The 15,565-nt window shown below is 36.0% G+C and overlaps 1 protein-coding gene across 4 annotated transcripts in view; it reads right to left on the bottom strand.

Moving 5' to 3' along the window:
- rnf220.1.L (ring finger protein 220, gene 1 L homeolog) overlaps positions 1–15,565 on the bottom strand; it is a 165,499-nt gene that overhangs the window by 43,599 nt on the left and 106,335 nt on the right. For all 4 annotated transcript variants that reach the window (XM_041590436.1, XM_018258352.2, XM_018258351.2 and 1 more), the window contains one exon: positions 6,848–6,893. In XM_041590436.1, coding sequence (XP_041446370.1) covers positions 6,848–6,893 — 46 coding nt within the window. The remainder of the gene's footprint in view (positions 1–6,847; positions 6,894–15,565) is intronic.

Genomic DNA, 15,565 nt, shown 5'->3' on the forward strand with positions numbered 1-15,565 from the left:
ACTGTGTATTTTTTTTTTAATAAATATGTTGTAAAATAAATAATTACAATAGCAAGTAAGGCTTGGACAGAATTTCAATATAAAATTTTAAACTGGCTATTGAATCCACACCCATAATTGCTGAAACTGTTGCCAGGGTATCATAAAATGACATAAAATGCCCATTCTCACTCATCTTTCTATCTCAGTCTCCAAAGGTCATCTGCCTTCCCTCTTGTCAAAGACTTTTTAGCTCATATACATGTTTCTGCACACATTTCTACAACATAATTGGAATTAATTTTCCCTCCCTAGGCACCCATCTCCATTTTCCGATTGTCCTACTCCGTGGTGCCCTTACTCATCCCCTGCCACCTGACAGATTTCAGAATTCTGTGCCAAATTCTGATGCTAATTCCAGATTTACTAAAGAATTGGTCGATCTATAACTATTTTACAATTTTTGGTGAAAAAAATTAATCTGATTCAGGACAAACCAATCTACTTGATCGATCTATAACTATTTTACAATTTTTGGTGAAAAAAAATGAATCTGATTCAGGACAAACCAATCTACTAGGAAAAAGTGTCTGAGCTTTAATATGGATACTGATCAAACCAACTGGACAATATAATTATTAAAATACAGGTATTGGATCCAATATCCGGAAACCCGTTATACAGAAAGCTCTGAATTACAGAAAGGTTGTTTCCCATAGACTCCATTATAATCAAATAATTCAATATTTTTAAAATGATTTCCCCTTTCTCTGTAGTAATAAAACAGTAACTTGTTCCAAACTGATATATAAATCCTTACTGCTAACAAAACCAGTCTATTGGGTTTATTTCATGTTTACATGATTTTTTTAGTAGACTTAAGACATGAAGATCCAAATTACTGAAAGACCCCTTATCTGGAAACCCCCAGGTCCCAAGCATTCTGGATAATAGATCCCATACCTGTATATACATAGCCCATAGCATTTTATGGAATTCAACATTTCAGACCACCTGGGGGTCTAAGTGATACCTAAAGGTTTAGAAAATGATAACTAATGTTAGAATCAACTGAATTTACCTAGTGAATTTATTAAGTCAATAGTCCATTTGGACTGATCTTTGAAGAGTGAAACCTGCAGAAAACCTGTAGGGTGCCACTTTGATCTTTCGTAAATCCCCCCCAAGCCCCCCCATGTTTTTCTTACCCCTAGCACCCACACAATTCAACACTGTATTGCTCACAACCTGCCCAGAAGGTAATGTCTCTGCCATCTACACACTACAGTTTCATGACTGGACAGCAGTTAAATAAATGTAAGGGATTCAAGGTGGCTGGGTGAATGCAATTTCGAGTGTCAGAGCAAATTTTTTTTGTGGACCACACAGCTAGTCAGTCGTTCCATAATCATTTCTATGGTGTTGAACAGAAATTTCATGTACACATGACTTGCCACACTGCGTTTTATATCTTTCCCCTGTTTTACCTGTGGTGAACGCTTTAGTCAATACCATAACAGAGGGGCAAATAAGATGGTTGTCTTTTGTCTTTTTTAACCTTAGCTCTTATCAAGCTGATGGTACAGCAGGCCTGCCACATTAGGGCTATTCCACACGGGGAGATAGCGACGCGTTTGCGGTCGCGGCGACAAAGCGCCGCGACAGTCGCCGCGACCGGCGCAGGCGACAGTTTTGTATGGGCGCCTATGTAAAAACGCCTGTGCTAACCACACGAGGCGATGCGCTTTTCAACAGTCGCCTGAAAATGCCTCGCCAGGCTTTTTCAGGCGACTGTTGAAAAGCGCATCGCCTCGTGTGGTTAGCACAGGCGTTTTTACATAGGCGCCCATACAAAACTGTCGCCTGCGCCGGTCGCGGCGACTGTCGCGGCGCTTTGTCGCCGCGACCGCAAACGCGTCGCTATCTCCCCGTGTGGACTAGCCCTTAACTATCACAAAGAGTACATGCTGTGCTGAAATGTAACTTTTAAAAGGCAGTTATTTCAGGCTATTAAGCTACCAGCTTTGGTTCCTGATAGCTACTAAAAAACAAACGCAAACACTTTTTTTTCAAACCATCCATCACCACTCCTGTCAACAGAACAAATAACCGTTTTTATACATCTCTCTGGTCTGTTTTTATTCCAACGCAAAGTGTTTCCTGTTTGAAGGTTTTGGCTTTAACTTTGCTATATAAATAGCTACTTATCACTTTACATAGAGGTAGTGTAGTGACATGTTTTTTTGCCAGCCTGCCCTCCCCTACACTGCTGGAAGCATTTTCAGTGATACTAATAGCTGTTATCATTTAAGCGCTGTAACCTGCAAGCAATAAATGATCGCAGATCCCCAGCTGGGTAATTTTATTTTCTTTATGTATTTATTTTGCTGTCCATATGTATCTTTGCAGTCATCTGACACATTACCAGCATGGGAATCCAAACTAGGGCTCTATCTAAAAAGCTGAAAGAAGAATGGCAGTCTGCTTTCATTCTGAGCTTGAATTTATTTCCAAAGCGTTCCTGCAGGATCAGATGGATGGCTGTTATACACTAATGAAGCAGAGACCTTTGAGGCATGGGGAGCTAGTGTAACATATAGAAAACAGGATTTGTTTTTGTAGCACAATAAATTATATGAAGAATACGTGATAACAGAAGATTAATGAAAATAGAAAAACCCTGGTCCAGACAGCCTGCCAGTTCCATACTTACTATAAGTTATCAAATATATTATTTTACCAGCTATGTATCAATCTCCAGCAATGTGGTTAAACATTCTCTGTCATTAAAGGGGAACTATCGTAAAAATTAAAACTAAATATAAGCTTCACTTCATCAAACTGAAATAAAAAAAACTTTCTAAATATAACCAATTAAATATTCTGCATCATTTCTGTTCTACTCAAGTTTATATTCACTATCCCTCTCTCAGCGTCTTTTTCTCTTCATTCTGTCTTCTTGCAGGAGTTGGGTGTCAGATATTCATTGACAGTTAGATACAATATATCTTATAGGGGGCTTCCTATCCTAGCAGATGAATTCAAACTCAATCAAATAAATTCTCATTACAAACAAATTCTAACAAAACAACTGCCCTTTGCAGAAATCCTGCATGTAGAGAGACATTATGTTTGGTGATTTCAATAGAGTGAGCTCTAATACATCTTCCAGGCAAAAGGAGCCCCCTATAAGATATATTGGATCTAACTGTCAATGAATATCAGACACCCAACTCCCGCCTAAAGAGAGAATAAAGAGAAACAGATGACGATAGAGGGATAGTGAAGATAAACTTGATTATTTCAGAAATGATGCAGAATATTTTTTTTATGTTTTTTATTTAGTGGTTGCATCTTCCACATACAGAAATAAAGGATAATTTTACAATGATATTCAATGCGTACATTGATTATTTACATGGGTTGAGCTACTCTACACCGTAGTGAGAGTCGTCTCTGAATCAATGATTTCCACAATTGAAGAACAAACCCTTCTTTTTTGTTTTTAAAACTCAAACATTCAAACAGGGATGCATGGGGGGGGTTAATTTAGCCAACGTGGGCACGTGTTAGCTTCTGTTCCCATATACAGTACGTAGGTGGTTTGCTAAATAGGGTCTTGGGGTGTGTTCGTAGTAATCGTATCTGCCCATATACCCCAGACTTTACGATGCAGAATATTTAATTGATTGTATTTAGAAAGTTTCTTATTTCAACATGATGACGCTTATATTAAATCTTAATTTTCAAGATAGTTCCCCTTAAATACTAGATAGTTTGCACAACGAGTTTGCACAACGCTGAAGCATCATCATGTATATTTACCAAGACCAGACACTACCCACTAGTGTTTCACCTCTCTCTACCGATCCCACTATCTCTACTGACTAAAGCCTCTCATGTGCTATATCCCCCACTTGTCCACACATCCTTGCAGCTCCACAGCTTTCCTACTCAATGTCTCCTTTTGACAAATGCTATAATGCTAGTAGTGAAAACCCATGAACTGGAAAGAGCTCCCCACCAATCAGTTGGCTGTCAATGATAGCTTTATAAAACAAATCAATAACTAAGGCTTTCCATACATATTTTTAACTTGTGTTCAGTCACACTGCTTATATTTGGCAGAATTATACAGTAGACTGAATTGTTGGAACCATTAGACTAGTGAAAATACTCGTGGAGAAAATACCAACAGGATTGAAGTGCCATCCACTGTAAAGTTAACAGTGCTGACATCAAAGTACTGCCATGCCAACACTGTGCATTCTATGGCAGGTACCACTTACAGGTTAAGGCAGTGTTTTGTAAGCAGTAGGTTAAATTTACACTATTAAAAATGTTCAGAGACCTGTATTAAAGAAAATTAGTCCAGTTGGACAGCACTGCCTGACTTCATAAATTGCTCTTTTTGTAAACTGGGTTATGGATTTTGATCTGCTGTAGCACTAAAAAGGTGATATAAAAAAAAAGAAAAAAAACCCCCTAGTATTCCTGGAATTGGGTCCCAATATAACATGGCACCAATTTTTAAAAGTGCCGGTAGCAGAATTAGAAATCAAAGTGTATACGTGATCCCAAAAGCTTTAAAAGCATGCTAGTCAGAAAAGGAAATGTAAAAAGGGGAAGACATGCAATCATACTAGTTATTTTAATATGAGGCTGTTTCTTAACAAAGATATTTCAAAACCATCCAGAAAATGCCATCGTACCCTGAACTGCTCTATAGTGAACAGAGCTGAATATCATTGCAGCTGCATTGTGCTGCAACAGGCATCCATTATCCTCACAATTAAGCATAATGATAGCTACAACCAGAAGATATCAAAATAAAACAGCTTGAAGTCACAATAAAGAAAACCTTAAACTGAGACCAAAAGGAGATTGCATTGGAATAATGTAACAAGGAAAACAATGAATACTCAAAGCTAACATGCTTTAAAGCTTTGCATAATAGCCAGATGAAAGCTTTTTCAGCTGTATCACTAGGTTTTGCTTTTTCCTGAAGAACTCTTGAAGTTAATGCTCTGAGGACTTTAACGAACAGAGAAGAGCAAAGAAGAATAAACCTGCAAGACTCAGCTGATCCCTTTTTATTTGCAATGGCTCTACAGACCTATTTAATCCTCAGTCATGAAACAGATGTGACTGTTTGCCTACTAAAATGGCTCCCTGTGGGGAACTAGGACTATCCTCTCTTTTTGGAAAAGTCTGACCAGTTCTCCTTTCTTAGAATTTTGTTCCTTATTACTGAGATCAACAGGCATGAAAAAACACGCAGCCCAGGGGCATTACAAATAAGCCATGATAAAGTAGCTTTATGATGGCATCATGTCAAAGAATGCAATATTCCCTCTGTGGTATCAAGTCAAAGGTTGCCTGACGACAGTTCAATCAAAAAGCTGGACTTGGTGGTTGTTACTTCAGGGATGAATATAAACCCTCAACAGCAGACATCCATACTGCAGTGATGGAGTTCAATATGTGTTTGATGTGTCATGTTCTGTAGATAATGTAAAATTCCAGATCACTCTGTCTGTGAGGTAAAACATTGCTGGCAAGAAAATGCTAGATATAAAACCAGTAACATTTTACATTAGGTTCAATTTAATCATCTATCAGCTACTGGGAATGAACTTAAACCCAGTCCTTCTTTTGATGATTTAGATGACATCCTGCTCTTTTTTCCCAGACTAGTCAGAAGAAGCAATTTTCTGTGAAATTGCACTAAATGCAAATTAGACAAACAATTTCTTAATCCCTTCTGCCTGTTCTTGTCACTGGATCTGCTTAGTGATATGAATCTAATGTATCACTGTAATGGGAAGTGAACTGCGTGAGTGACAAATTGCCATGAAGGAATAATGTTTTGCTTAACCTCAAAGGTACCGAATGGGCAAGAAATTAAAGCTCTTATTTGTGAATGCAGGCAACAGAGTGCCTAATAAGAACCTTACCCAAGAAAAAAATGAAGCAAAATCATTTTTATATTTATCTATATCTTTTGTAAATGATAGCAGATTAGCTGCATCTTTTAGAGTGTCTATTTCTAAAGATATTCTGAAACCACGCTCTTTTGGTTTCAGGGAAAATATTTCAGATCCACTAGTTGACGAAGAGATATTCAACTAAGCAATTGGTCTCGTTAAAGCCATTCTGTTGCCAGAGAATTACCACTTTGTAAAAAATATATTCAATTTTATAAACAATTTTTAACAGTGCTATGCTATTTTCTATTATATTAGAGATCAGATCTTATATATTTATGCAATTGTGGGGTATGTCACATGCAGCATTTTGATTGCTGCTGCTACTACATACATCATATTACACATTATTTTCAGGTATAAACACGTTTGCTCTGTTCACAGAATACATTTAACGTGTGCTGGCCTACATTGTCATCAATGGAACGGCAAGGTGTGCAGCATTCAAATCTACTGACTTTTTTATTTTTACTATACTTTTCTAACAATTCATCTATTTACACCAAAATAATCCCTCTTTTAAATCTGATATACTTTCAAATACTTGTTTCGGCAGTTACATTTTTATATAGTTAATTTAAAACAAACATCTCTAACATGTTGTCCTGGGTTCTGTATCAAATTTGATACATGATTTGTAAAATATATAGCTGCTCTTTACCATGGTACTTGCACAACTGCCTGTGGATTGCGTCTGTGCTTTGAAAAATTACCTTCGTTTGTTTTAATGGCAGAACAACCCTGTATTTTCCCCTAGCCAAATATTTGGTTTGTTCGCATGCTTTATATTTTTCTGTCAAGTTTTACTATAGCATTTATGAAGGATTCTCCCAAGTACAGGGACTTTTGTAAAGTCTGAAGTACATGAGTCTGAAACTTACCTTTGGTGTGCATGGAGCCATGATTTCTTTCTGCAAGGAATTCTTACTGCCGATAAAGAAAACAAAGAGAGTATTAAACAGAAGAAATGATTAATTCCGTGTTAATATTTATTATCCAGTACGAAAAGTAGCCTTTTCACATCTATTACAGTTTTTAAGACCAATTTGCTGAATTTTTTCCATACTTTGTAATTAATATTTAACCTTTTCTGTCTTGTCACTGGCATCTGTCCTGTTGCTGGAATGACCTGGAAATGCACCTAACCCAACTTTCCATTAAATGTGGTCTACAAATAAATAAGTAGGGAAGTAACAGTGTCTTAAAACTATCTCCTAAATTATTGAACCCAGTAATATATTAATGCTACTGCGCAAATAGTAAATATACTAATTTCAGTATACAGATACCAATCCCCTGCTTACAAATGTTGGATAACAGAAAGAGGTATGTACAGGTATCTTACAGGTATGTATCAAATGTAACCCTTCTGCACCTTGTGGGTTATAGTGCAATATTTGCAAGTTGCCTAGTTGCATATTGAGTTTTCTCAACAGTATGCAGCAAGTGGCATCTTCATACGATAGCTATGTGGGAAAATCTCCACTACTTCAAGAGATTTCACTATAAAGTGGGGCAATGAACAATTTAGTTGTATCTGCATTTTATACTCTGGGCTGGAGGGCAGAGCAGTTACAGAGGTGTAGAAGCAGCATTAAAATTATATGTTCCCACTAAAATATGTTATTTACTATGCTCTTTTATTATTAAATAATTTGAACAATTATCAAAATAACATAACCCCTAAAAACGTGTTTTATTGCTGCTTACAAATGTACGGGGCCTGTGCTCTTAGACTTCCAATTCTCTCACATATAGGTAACCCTTAGAGCAGTGGGAGAGCAAAGGCAACAATCAATGCTACAACCCTCTAACATGATGTTTCAATAAGTCGGTCAAAGATATACCTGTCGTGCAGTAGAAGAACTGCAATGATATCACTGATACATACATGACATCATCAAATCTCATGCCAGCACACTTACACAGAATGGGCCTCCACCACTGATGTTCATATAGATATTTGCATTGGCTCAAAATACCCAGTGACCCAATGCATCAGGGCATCAGCTGACATAGTAAAGTATGAGCTGCACGTGTGGCCAGTTTTCTCCTTATTCTCCTTATATAACCACATAGTCGGAGTTGTGGAGTTGGAAGCAACTTTGGAGTCAGAATCACCAAAAATATACTGACTCCGACTCTTAATAATTTTGAATACAAGCACTGAAAATTATCAGATTTAAGAGCTTCTATGAAGGAGGATATGGCAGAAGAAATTCTGTTTCTAAGAACAATACTTTAGTTAATTTTGGATTGGATTTAACAGCTATTCTACAGCTATATGCCAGGATGAATTAATATAAAAATTTTTTAGGTTTTCCAATAGTTTTTGCATTATGTAGTTTAACTTTGATTTTGGTTTAGAATTAGTTTATATTCTTGAGCTTTGGCAGTGATAAAATGCCTTGTATATGTACTTTGATACACTTTCACTATTTTGGAGTTACAGAGGAGTCGGAGTCAGAGGTACCCTAAAATGAGTCGCCACAGCCCTGATTCAAACTGGTCATATAGTGGAACAAGGTTTATGGTAATGAAGCAAAAGCCTGATCTGGGTTTTTGCTAGAAAATAACATGTTATCTTCAACGGGATTTTGACTTCCAAATCATTTAGCATTAATAGATAACTATATTATTACAAGAGTAAAATCCAGTCTGGTTTATCTGTATAGGAGAAGTAAAATACCAGTCTTACTAGATTTCTGTATTTTATGGCACCAAAAGTAGAAAAAAATGTATCACAAGAATGAAGTTTAAAAATTTCTAAGCTGTAACACAATGCTAGAAATACTGACATGATTTGTTGTATCTGCTTGCCGTCTTTTTAATGTTTGGAGTCTGCCAATAAAACCCAATGTTCCCCCTCTACCCTCCACCCACTATTGCTCCTGGAGCTATACGCCTGAAATTTAATAACGCCATTTTCCCCTTAAGACAGGTTAAATCTGAAACAATTACATATTAAAGCCTACGTCCCAAACAGGATTGAGCTATAATTTTTTGGTTATTAAAGTAATCTTTCTGATGTAAATTCTCCAGCTAACATGCAGCAAACAGCAGAGGGAGATAAATTATTTCTCCCTGATTCGATTTGTCAGGTTACCAAGCACCTGCAGCACTAAAGAATCTTGAAATATGTTTCAAGCGATGCTGGGGCTTGTAAGTACATTTAGTGCGGGTGGCTGTTCGTCCCTTGCCCGAGACAAGCTCCTTGTAGCCTCTCGGCTCTGATGGATGGGAGGGAGGAATTGCAGGCTGTGTATTTAATAACAAAATTTGTATGCAAGCCTGCAGTCAGGAGCTGAGGATGAGCGATCAGGAGCCAGCCAGTATTAGAAACCCATCGCTAAACAGATGCTGACAATAGAACAAGACATATCAAATCAGATCTACTCCGTATTAATATCCACGTGCGCCCGTGCATACACACATACTCACACTCCAGCACACCCCTATTCCCTCCAACACTCAGCATGAGTAATATCAGTGACATCAATACATTTTTATGAGACTTTTCCAAAGATCCACACATGAGATGTGACAGAAAAAACAATGTTCTTGTCATGTTCAGTTTGTTGAGGGCACTTTAGTCCCAGATGCTGAACAGCAGTGGCATGGGGGAGAAATTGAATTTGGCTTCCTTTAATGCTCCTTGATTTGGCAGATGGCTGGATGTTATGAAACGTGAAGGGATAGGAGGAGATGCCTTCTCCTGGGGCTGTATGTAGGGCTTATTTTCATCTATCCTATCAAATTATTTGTTTCTGCAGCTTGTGGTAAAAAGAGCTGGGAATAACAGATTTCAGTCAGACTTACCAGCTAGTAAAAACTCACTTTACAGTTACACTGCCTTCCTGTATCTTATGCCAGAGTAAAAATATCTATGCATAATATTTAATATGCCATATGTATAATGTGTGTGACCAGAGTGATCACTTTTTGTTGCAGAAGTACAGGTATGGGATCCGTTATGCAGAAAACATTTAAGCTCCGAATTATGGGATGGCCATCTCCCATAGATTCCATTTTAATCATATAATTTAATTTTTTTTTAAAAATAACCTTTTTCTTTGTAATAATAAAACAATACTTGTATCCAAGTTAAGATACAGTATAATTAGTCCTCATTTAAGTCAAAACAGTTCTGCTGGGTTTATTTTATGTTTAAATTATTTTTTTAAAAGACATAAGGTATGGTAATCTAAATTATAAAATTATGATAAAGTTGAAGTATTTGAGTTTTTTAGCCTTTAACTCGATAAATTTGAGGTATTCAAGTTTTTTTCACCGATTGCATTCAATTGAGTTTTTCACATTTCAGTTTTTTCATTAATAAGCAAACATTTGAGTTTTGAGTTTATTTGAGAAAAAAACCTCACAAACCTCACAACTTCAGAAACTCGACCTTTGATAAATAACTTAGTATTAGCAGAGATGATATGCTTAGTATAACTCAGCCCCATAATGTTGCCTTTGGGAATGTAAGCGTGGAAAATTTTGGTTTCAATTTCAATTTGAAATTAATATATAAGCTATATATGATGACTGGCACCAAAGCAGTGATTGTGTGGTCAATGGTGTGCCCTTTAAGAATATATATATATATGAAGAGAGATAAGAAATGGTCTTAACTATAAAGGATATACGAGACTGAAAACAGCCTATAAAGATCATGGGGTGTGTACAGTAAAATCCTTTGCATTTTACATCTGCTGGAAAGGAGAATGCATTTATTAATGAAATTATCCTATTACTTTGAAAGGGAAAATGTCTGGTTAAAACTGTAGCAATTTTCTTTCTGAAAACACTGATAAATCCCCCATTGGCTTTTTATGTACGCAGACAGATGAGTGGGGGCCTGGGAAGTCCCCTTAATCACTCTTCCAGTCTTGGCACTGAAATAATTACCCATTTACATAGTAATAACCCTATACCAGCATATTATTTCAGTGCCAGCTACATTTCCACACCCGACTGAAACATGCGTTTTAAATTATAACATGTACACAGGAAATTAGTTACCAAGTATCATATTCATTGGACTATTGTGACACTTTTAATTAAGGTGATTTACACAGAATTATCCTTTGAAAATAAAAAAAACTTCTCTTCTTCCTAGTAAAATACAATAATTACCATCAGTTCTTTCATAATTTACCATTTGTTTAAAACTGTTTGGGGAATTAGTATCTAGTTTATTACAACAGACAACTTTGCTTTTTTGATAATCTTCCCTCTTTTTACCTGTAATTAAAAGCTCTACAAAAGTATTATGAACTGTGACATTAACAGGCAGATTTATCAAAGGTCAAATTGAAAATTCTAATAGGAAATGTCAAGTTTTTTTTATGGTCAAAACTGTCAAATTCAACTAGGGAGTTATTCAAATTAGATTCCAGTTTTTTAAAAATGCTAATTCGATTTTTGAGATTTATTATACTCTGGCCCGCCACCTAAAACCTGCCAAATTGCTGTTTAAGTCAATGGGAGAGGTCCAGGGATCAATTTTGAATTGTTTGAGGACTTCCTGAAATTCAATATTTCTTTGGAGAAAAAAACTCAAATTGAGTTAGGGTCGATTCCATTGGTCGAATTTCGAATTTATGGGAGTTTGGGGGAGTTTTTAAACTCACTTGAAATCGAAATTCGACCTTTGATAAATCTGCCTCATAATGCCTTAAGTTAGATGAGGTGATTAGTTGGTAAGACTCAGCTAATCTACTAAACATGAAAAAGTGTAAACCTAGATTTTTTTTCTCCACAGCAGCTACTGATTTTAGATCACCAGGCCCAGGACAAAATTTAGAAGGTACTGCTAGTTGCAAAAAATTATTTGTGTGTGTGTGTGTGTAAAAAAAGTAAATTGTTACCAATAAATACAGTATTATTTATAGGAAGGCATAAATGTACATTCTATTATTGACACTCAACATTGTTAAGCACAAAATTATTTTATCATTTTTAAGCATTAGGCAGCACAGATATCTGATGGTTATGAAAAACAAAATCCTTAATGCATATATTAGTTACTATATAACTATATAATATATATATATCTCATTACACTCTTCTGCCTACCTAAATGTGTCTTGTTGTCAACTAAAGCTATGGATGCCCACAAGCTGGTTAAAACTTATGCCTAAGCTCTTTTTGGCAAGACATAAAGAAAATTCAACCAAATTTTCTTGATAGTTTTAGCACATTGGATTAGCCTTGATGGATCTTACCATTCAAACATACATTGCCATCAAGCCTAACCCACATAAATCCATCCCCGTGAATCCTCACAACTTGACAACTGTAGACCCCAGCAAGCAGAGCCCCCAAACAACCTTTTCTTGCTATATGAACTAATTAGGTTGCAGCCAAGCGAGCTAACCTACCCTAAAACTCCTATATGCACCAGCTCCGTGTTGCTTACTATTCCTACTGCATTATTATAATGTGGTAGGAATTATATTATTCCTATTATTCCTATTACATCATTAGTTTGCTTACTTTCATCCAAGGCCCAAAGCAGCTTGAAAGACTTACAGGAATATCGTGTTGCCAAACATTCCTGGATCGAGATCCACTAGATCTCTTCCCACATAGTAGATATTTTGAATAACACTTTATTCTTAATTTGTATTGTTATAACAAATCTATACAGCGTTTGAAATCTTAATGGGGCTTGTTATGTAATTATTATAAATAAAAAGTATGCTATAAAACTAATTGATTTAATCTTTACTTACTATAGCATTTACTAAGCCTCGATTTTTTTTTGGTCAAGGTTTTTTGGGCAAAAACTACAATTTTTGCAAGCTTTATTATACCCTGAAGCTGCTAAAAGTCTGAACCCATAAATCTGATATGTCAAACCTGCAGGAGGTCATGTATAAGTCAATGGCAGGTGTCCCTTTTACAATTTGAAGATTTTTGTGCTGGGTTTCGTCCAATAATTAGAAAAATTCAGGGATAACCTGAAAAAAATCGAGTGTTTCGGGCATCAAATCTGTCAAATTCATACGATTTGAGTTTTCGGATGATTTTATCGAGTCTTTTCCAGACCTGACCTTTTCAAGTTATTTTATTGATAAATAAGGTATAATTGTGGATGGGAGTTGGTCAAGCTTAGTTTAATAAAAAGCTGAGATAAATTCGAGTTTAAGTAAATAACCCCCTATGTGTTTGTGTCTGTGTGTAATATATGGGGATGTAGTTCCATTGTCTGCCTGTTAAAAAGGATGGAGGAGGGCTATATATTTTCAGCCTGTATATTGGTGGGATAAGCAGTGGATAAAGTGTCCAAAGCTATAAGTCTTCTCACCTCCAGTGACAGAAAGCAGGCTTTCACCTCTCTTTCTTTCCATGATTTATTTGCTGCAAAGGGGGAAAGGACAGATATCAGGGATGGTCTGAAGGAGGATAAAGGCAAAGCATCAACACTAGGGCCAGCATTTGTCAGATAATAAACAGATTTCTTTCATCGTAAATTTCCTCTCCCGTCCTCCGACACAGCTTGGATCAGCCTGGGAACTAAAACTTCTTGTCTGTTGGGTGAATTACGAAACAGAGAAAGATCGACTGTGGCTAGAGATGGTCAAAGCAGAACTAGCTAAAAGCAAAATTACCACTTACAGTAAACTCATTAATAAATACCCTGCAGATTCAGATATTCATGTATACTTCTAAATTTAGAAAATCAGAAAATCTTTTTTGTTTCTATGAATTCTGTATATGACAACACAGACTTATTATATTATATATAATTATATATTAATATCTGTAAGTAACAACTATCTTAGATAATTCTGTTTACAACATTGTGTTTGTATTTTCTCCTGATTTAAATGGTAGGTAATTGCAGGTATTTACCAGGGTTCTTAATATGACAGTACGAGACTACAGCATAATTTATTTCACACTGGGTCTAATAAGGTGAATGTATCATTGCACTTAGCCTCAGATTTACTCAGATCAATTTAGAGAGTTATTGGAACTGATGGCCTAGATTTATCGTGTGGTGAGAAAAATTCTCAATTGCGCAATAAATGCTCATCAAATGGTATGTCCTACAGAGTTTATTTGCAGAGCAGAGGCACCGATGTATAATCTCTTGAGTTTAGCATGACATGTGACAAAATTATTTTTTTAATTTACTTTTTTTTAGATAAGCACTTCACTAAATCTGGTTGAAATACAATGAGCTGCATAATTGGTTGTTATAAAATGAAGCTATAATTACTACTTCCCTCTGTTCTTTAACAAGCTGAGCTTCAAAATCAGATTCTGTAGATGGATTTAAGTGGCAGCAAGAACAGCAATACAACACAAACAAAGAGGAAATATTGATTGCACAATTGTTATAAAGCATTTTTTTTCTACTAGGATTTTTTAATTAGTGATATTATAACAACTGTGTTATAGTTTCTGATTATTTTCTCTTGTAGAGAGAGTTCTTATTAGGTGAAACTTATTTTTCTTATAGTATGGCCTTGAAAAGCATCATTGTATTAAAGAAGACAGGGGGATATAGGAAGTTATCCAGCCTGATCTTGCTGGTTTACAGAAGGCCTACATAAGGATTAAGTTAAGTCGTACTGAAAATCTGCCCAAGCCTTTGCAAACTGAAGGCGTAATGATGGTTCTTACATGGAAATCTCCAGCTTGTGGATGAGCTCAGCTCCATATCTGTGCTCTCTCCTTATCAGGAATGAATTGAAGTTCAAATACCTCTTGATGTGCCTGGAGCTGGGGAACAGATGACAGCTGTCACCTCACTTTATGTTGCTGCACATTACCCTCTAAGGCCCCTGTTTACATAAGGGCTTTCTCAATCTTGTTTTGAAATGAAAATGTAACTTTTCTAGTTGCGTTTAATATGTACATTTTTCTAATATTTATTTTTTAAATACTGCTTGACAGGCAAAGACAAAAAAAAATGTATATTCAGCCTATAATAACAGGACACTTAAATCCAAATATAGCTTTTGTGTCTAGGATACTTACATGGCTTTCACACACTATATTTATAAGCTTTATATTGATGTTATGTTATTTGCCCTTTAAAATGCATGCCTGGCAAACAAATCCTATTACAAAAGAACTAACTGTATTAGACCTAAGAAACAGTTACGGTGCATGTTTCATGTTTATATTATACTGTATATTAAAACAGCAGTGATACCTAGTTAGAGGTTATCATTGTTCCAGAATCAATTTATTAAAATCTGAATACAGCTGTATGAAAAGGTTAATAATCCCTGCTATGTGTCTGTTTGTGCATGGATTTATGCTATGTTGTGTCATCTCTGTTGAGTCTTGTCACTGCGCTCCTTATTAGCTTTTATGTTTCTCCCCTTAAATTATAGAGGGTTGGCCTGGATGCATTTTAAATATTATGTCTCTTCTTCTCTTTGCTACATCACCAGTTGCTCCCATTACCCTCAGCAACGCGATTCATGGAGATAGAACGATAGACGGGTCACCAGCAGAAATCCAAAGAAATTTATCTTGTGCCCAATTACAATGTTAATTGGCAAGTCTCTGAAATCAATTAATTCGCAAATTTTTTCAATTAAAAACTGAAATAAATCATAGCGACATTATTA

This window comes from Xenopus laevis, chromosome 4L, assembly GCF_017654675.1.
Source record: "Xenopus laevis strain J_2021 chromosome 4L, Xenopus_laevis_v10.1, whole genome shotgun sequence".
Taxonomy (NCBI): domain Eukaryota; kingdom Metazoa; phylum Chordata; class Amphibia; order Anura; family Pipidae; genus Xenopus; species Xenopus laevis.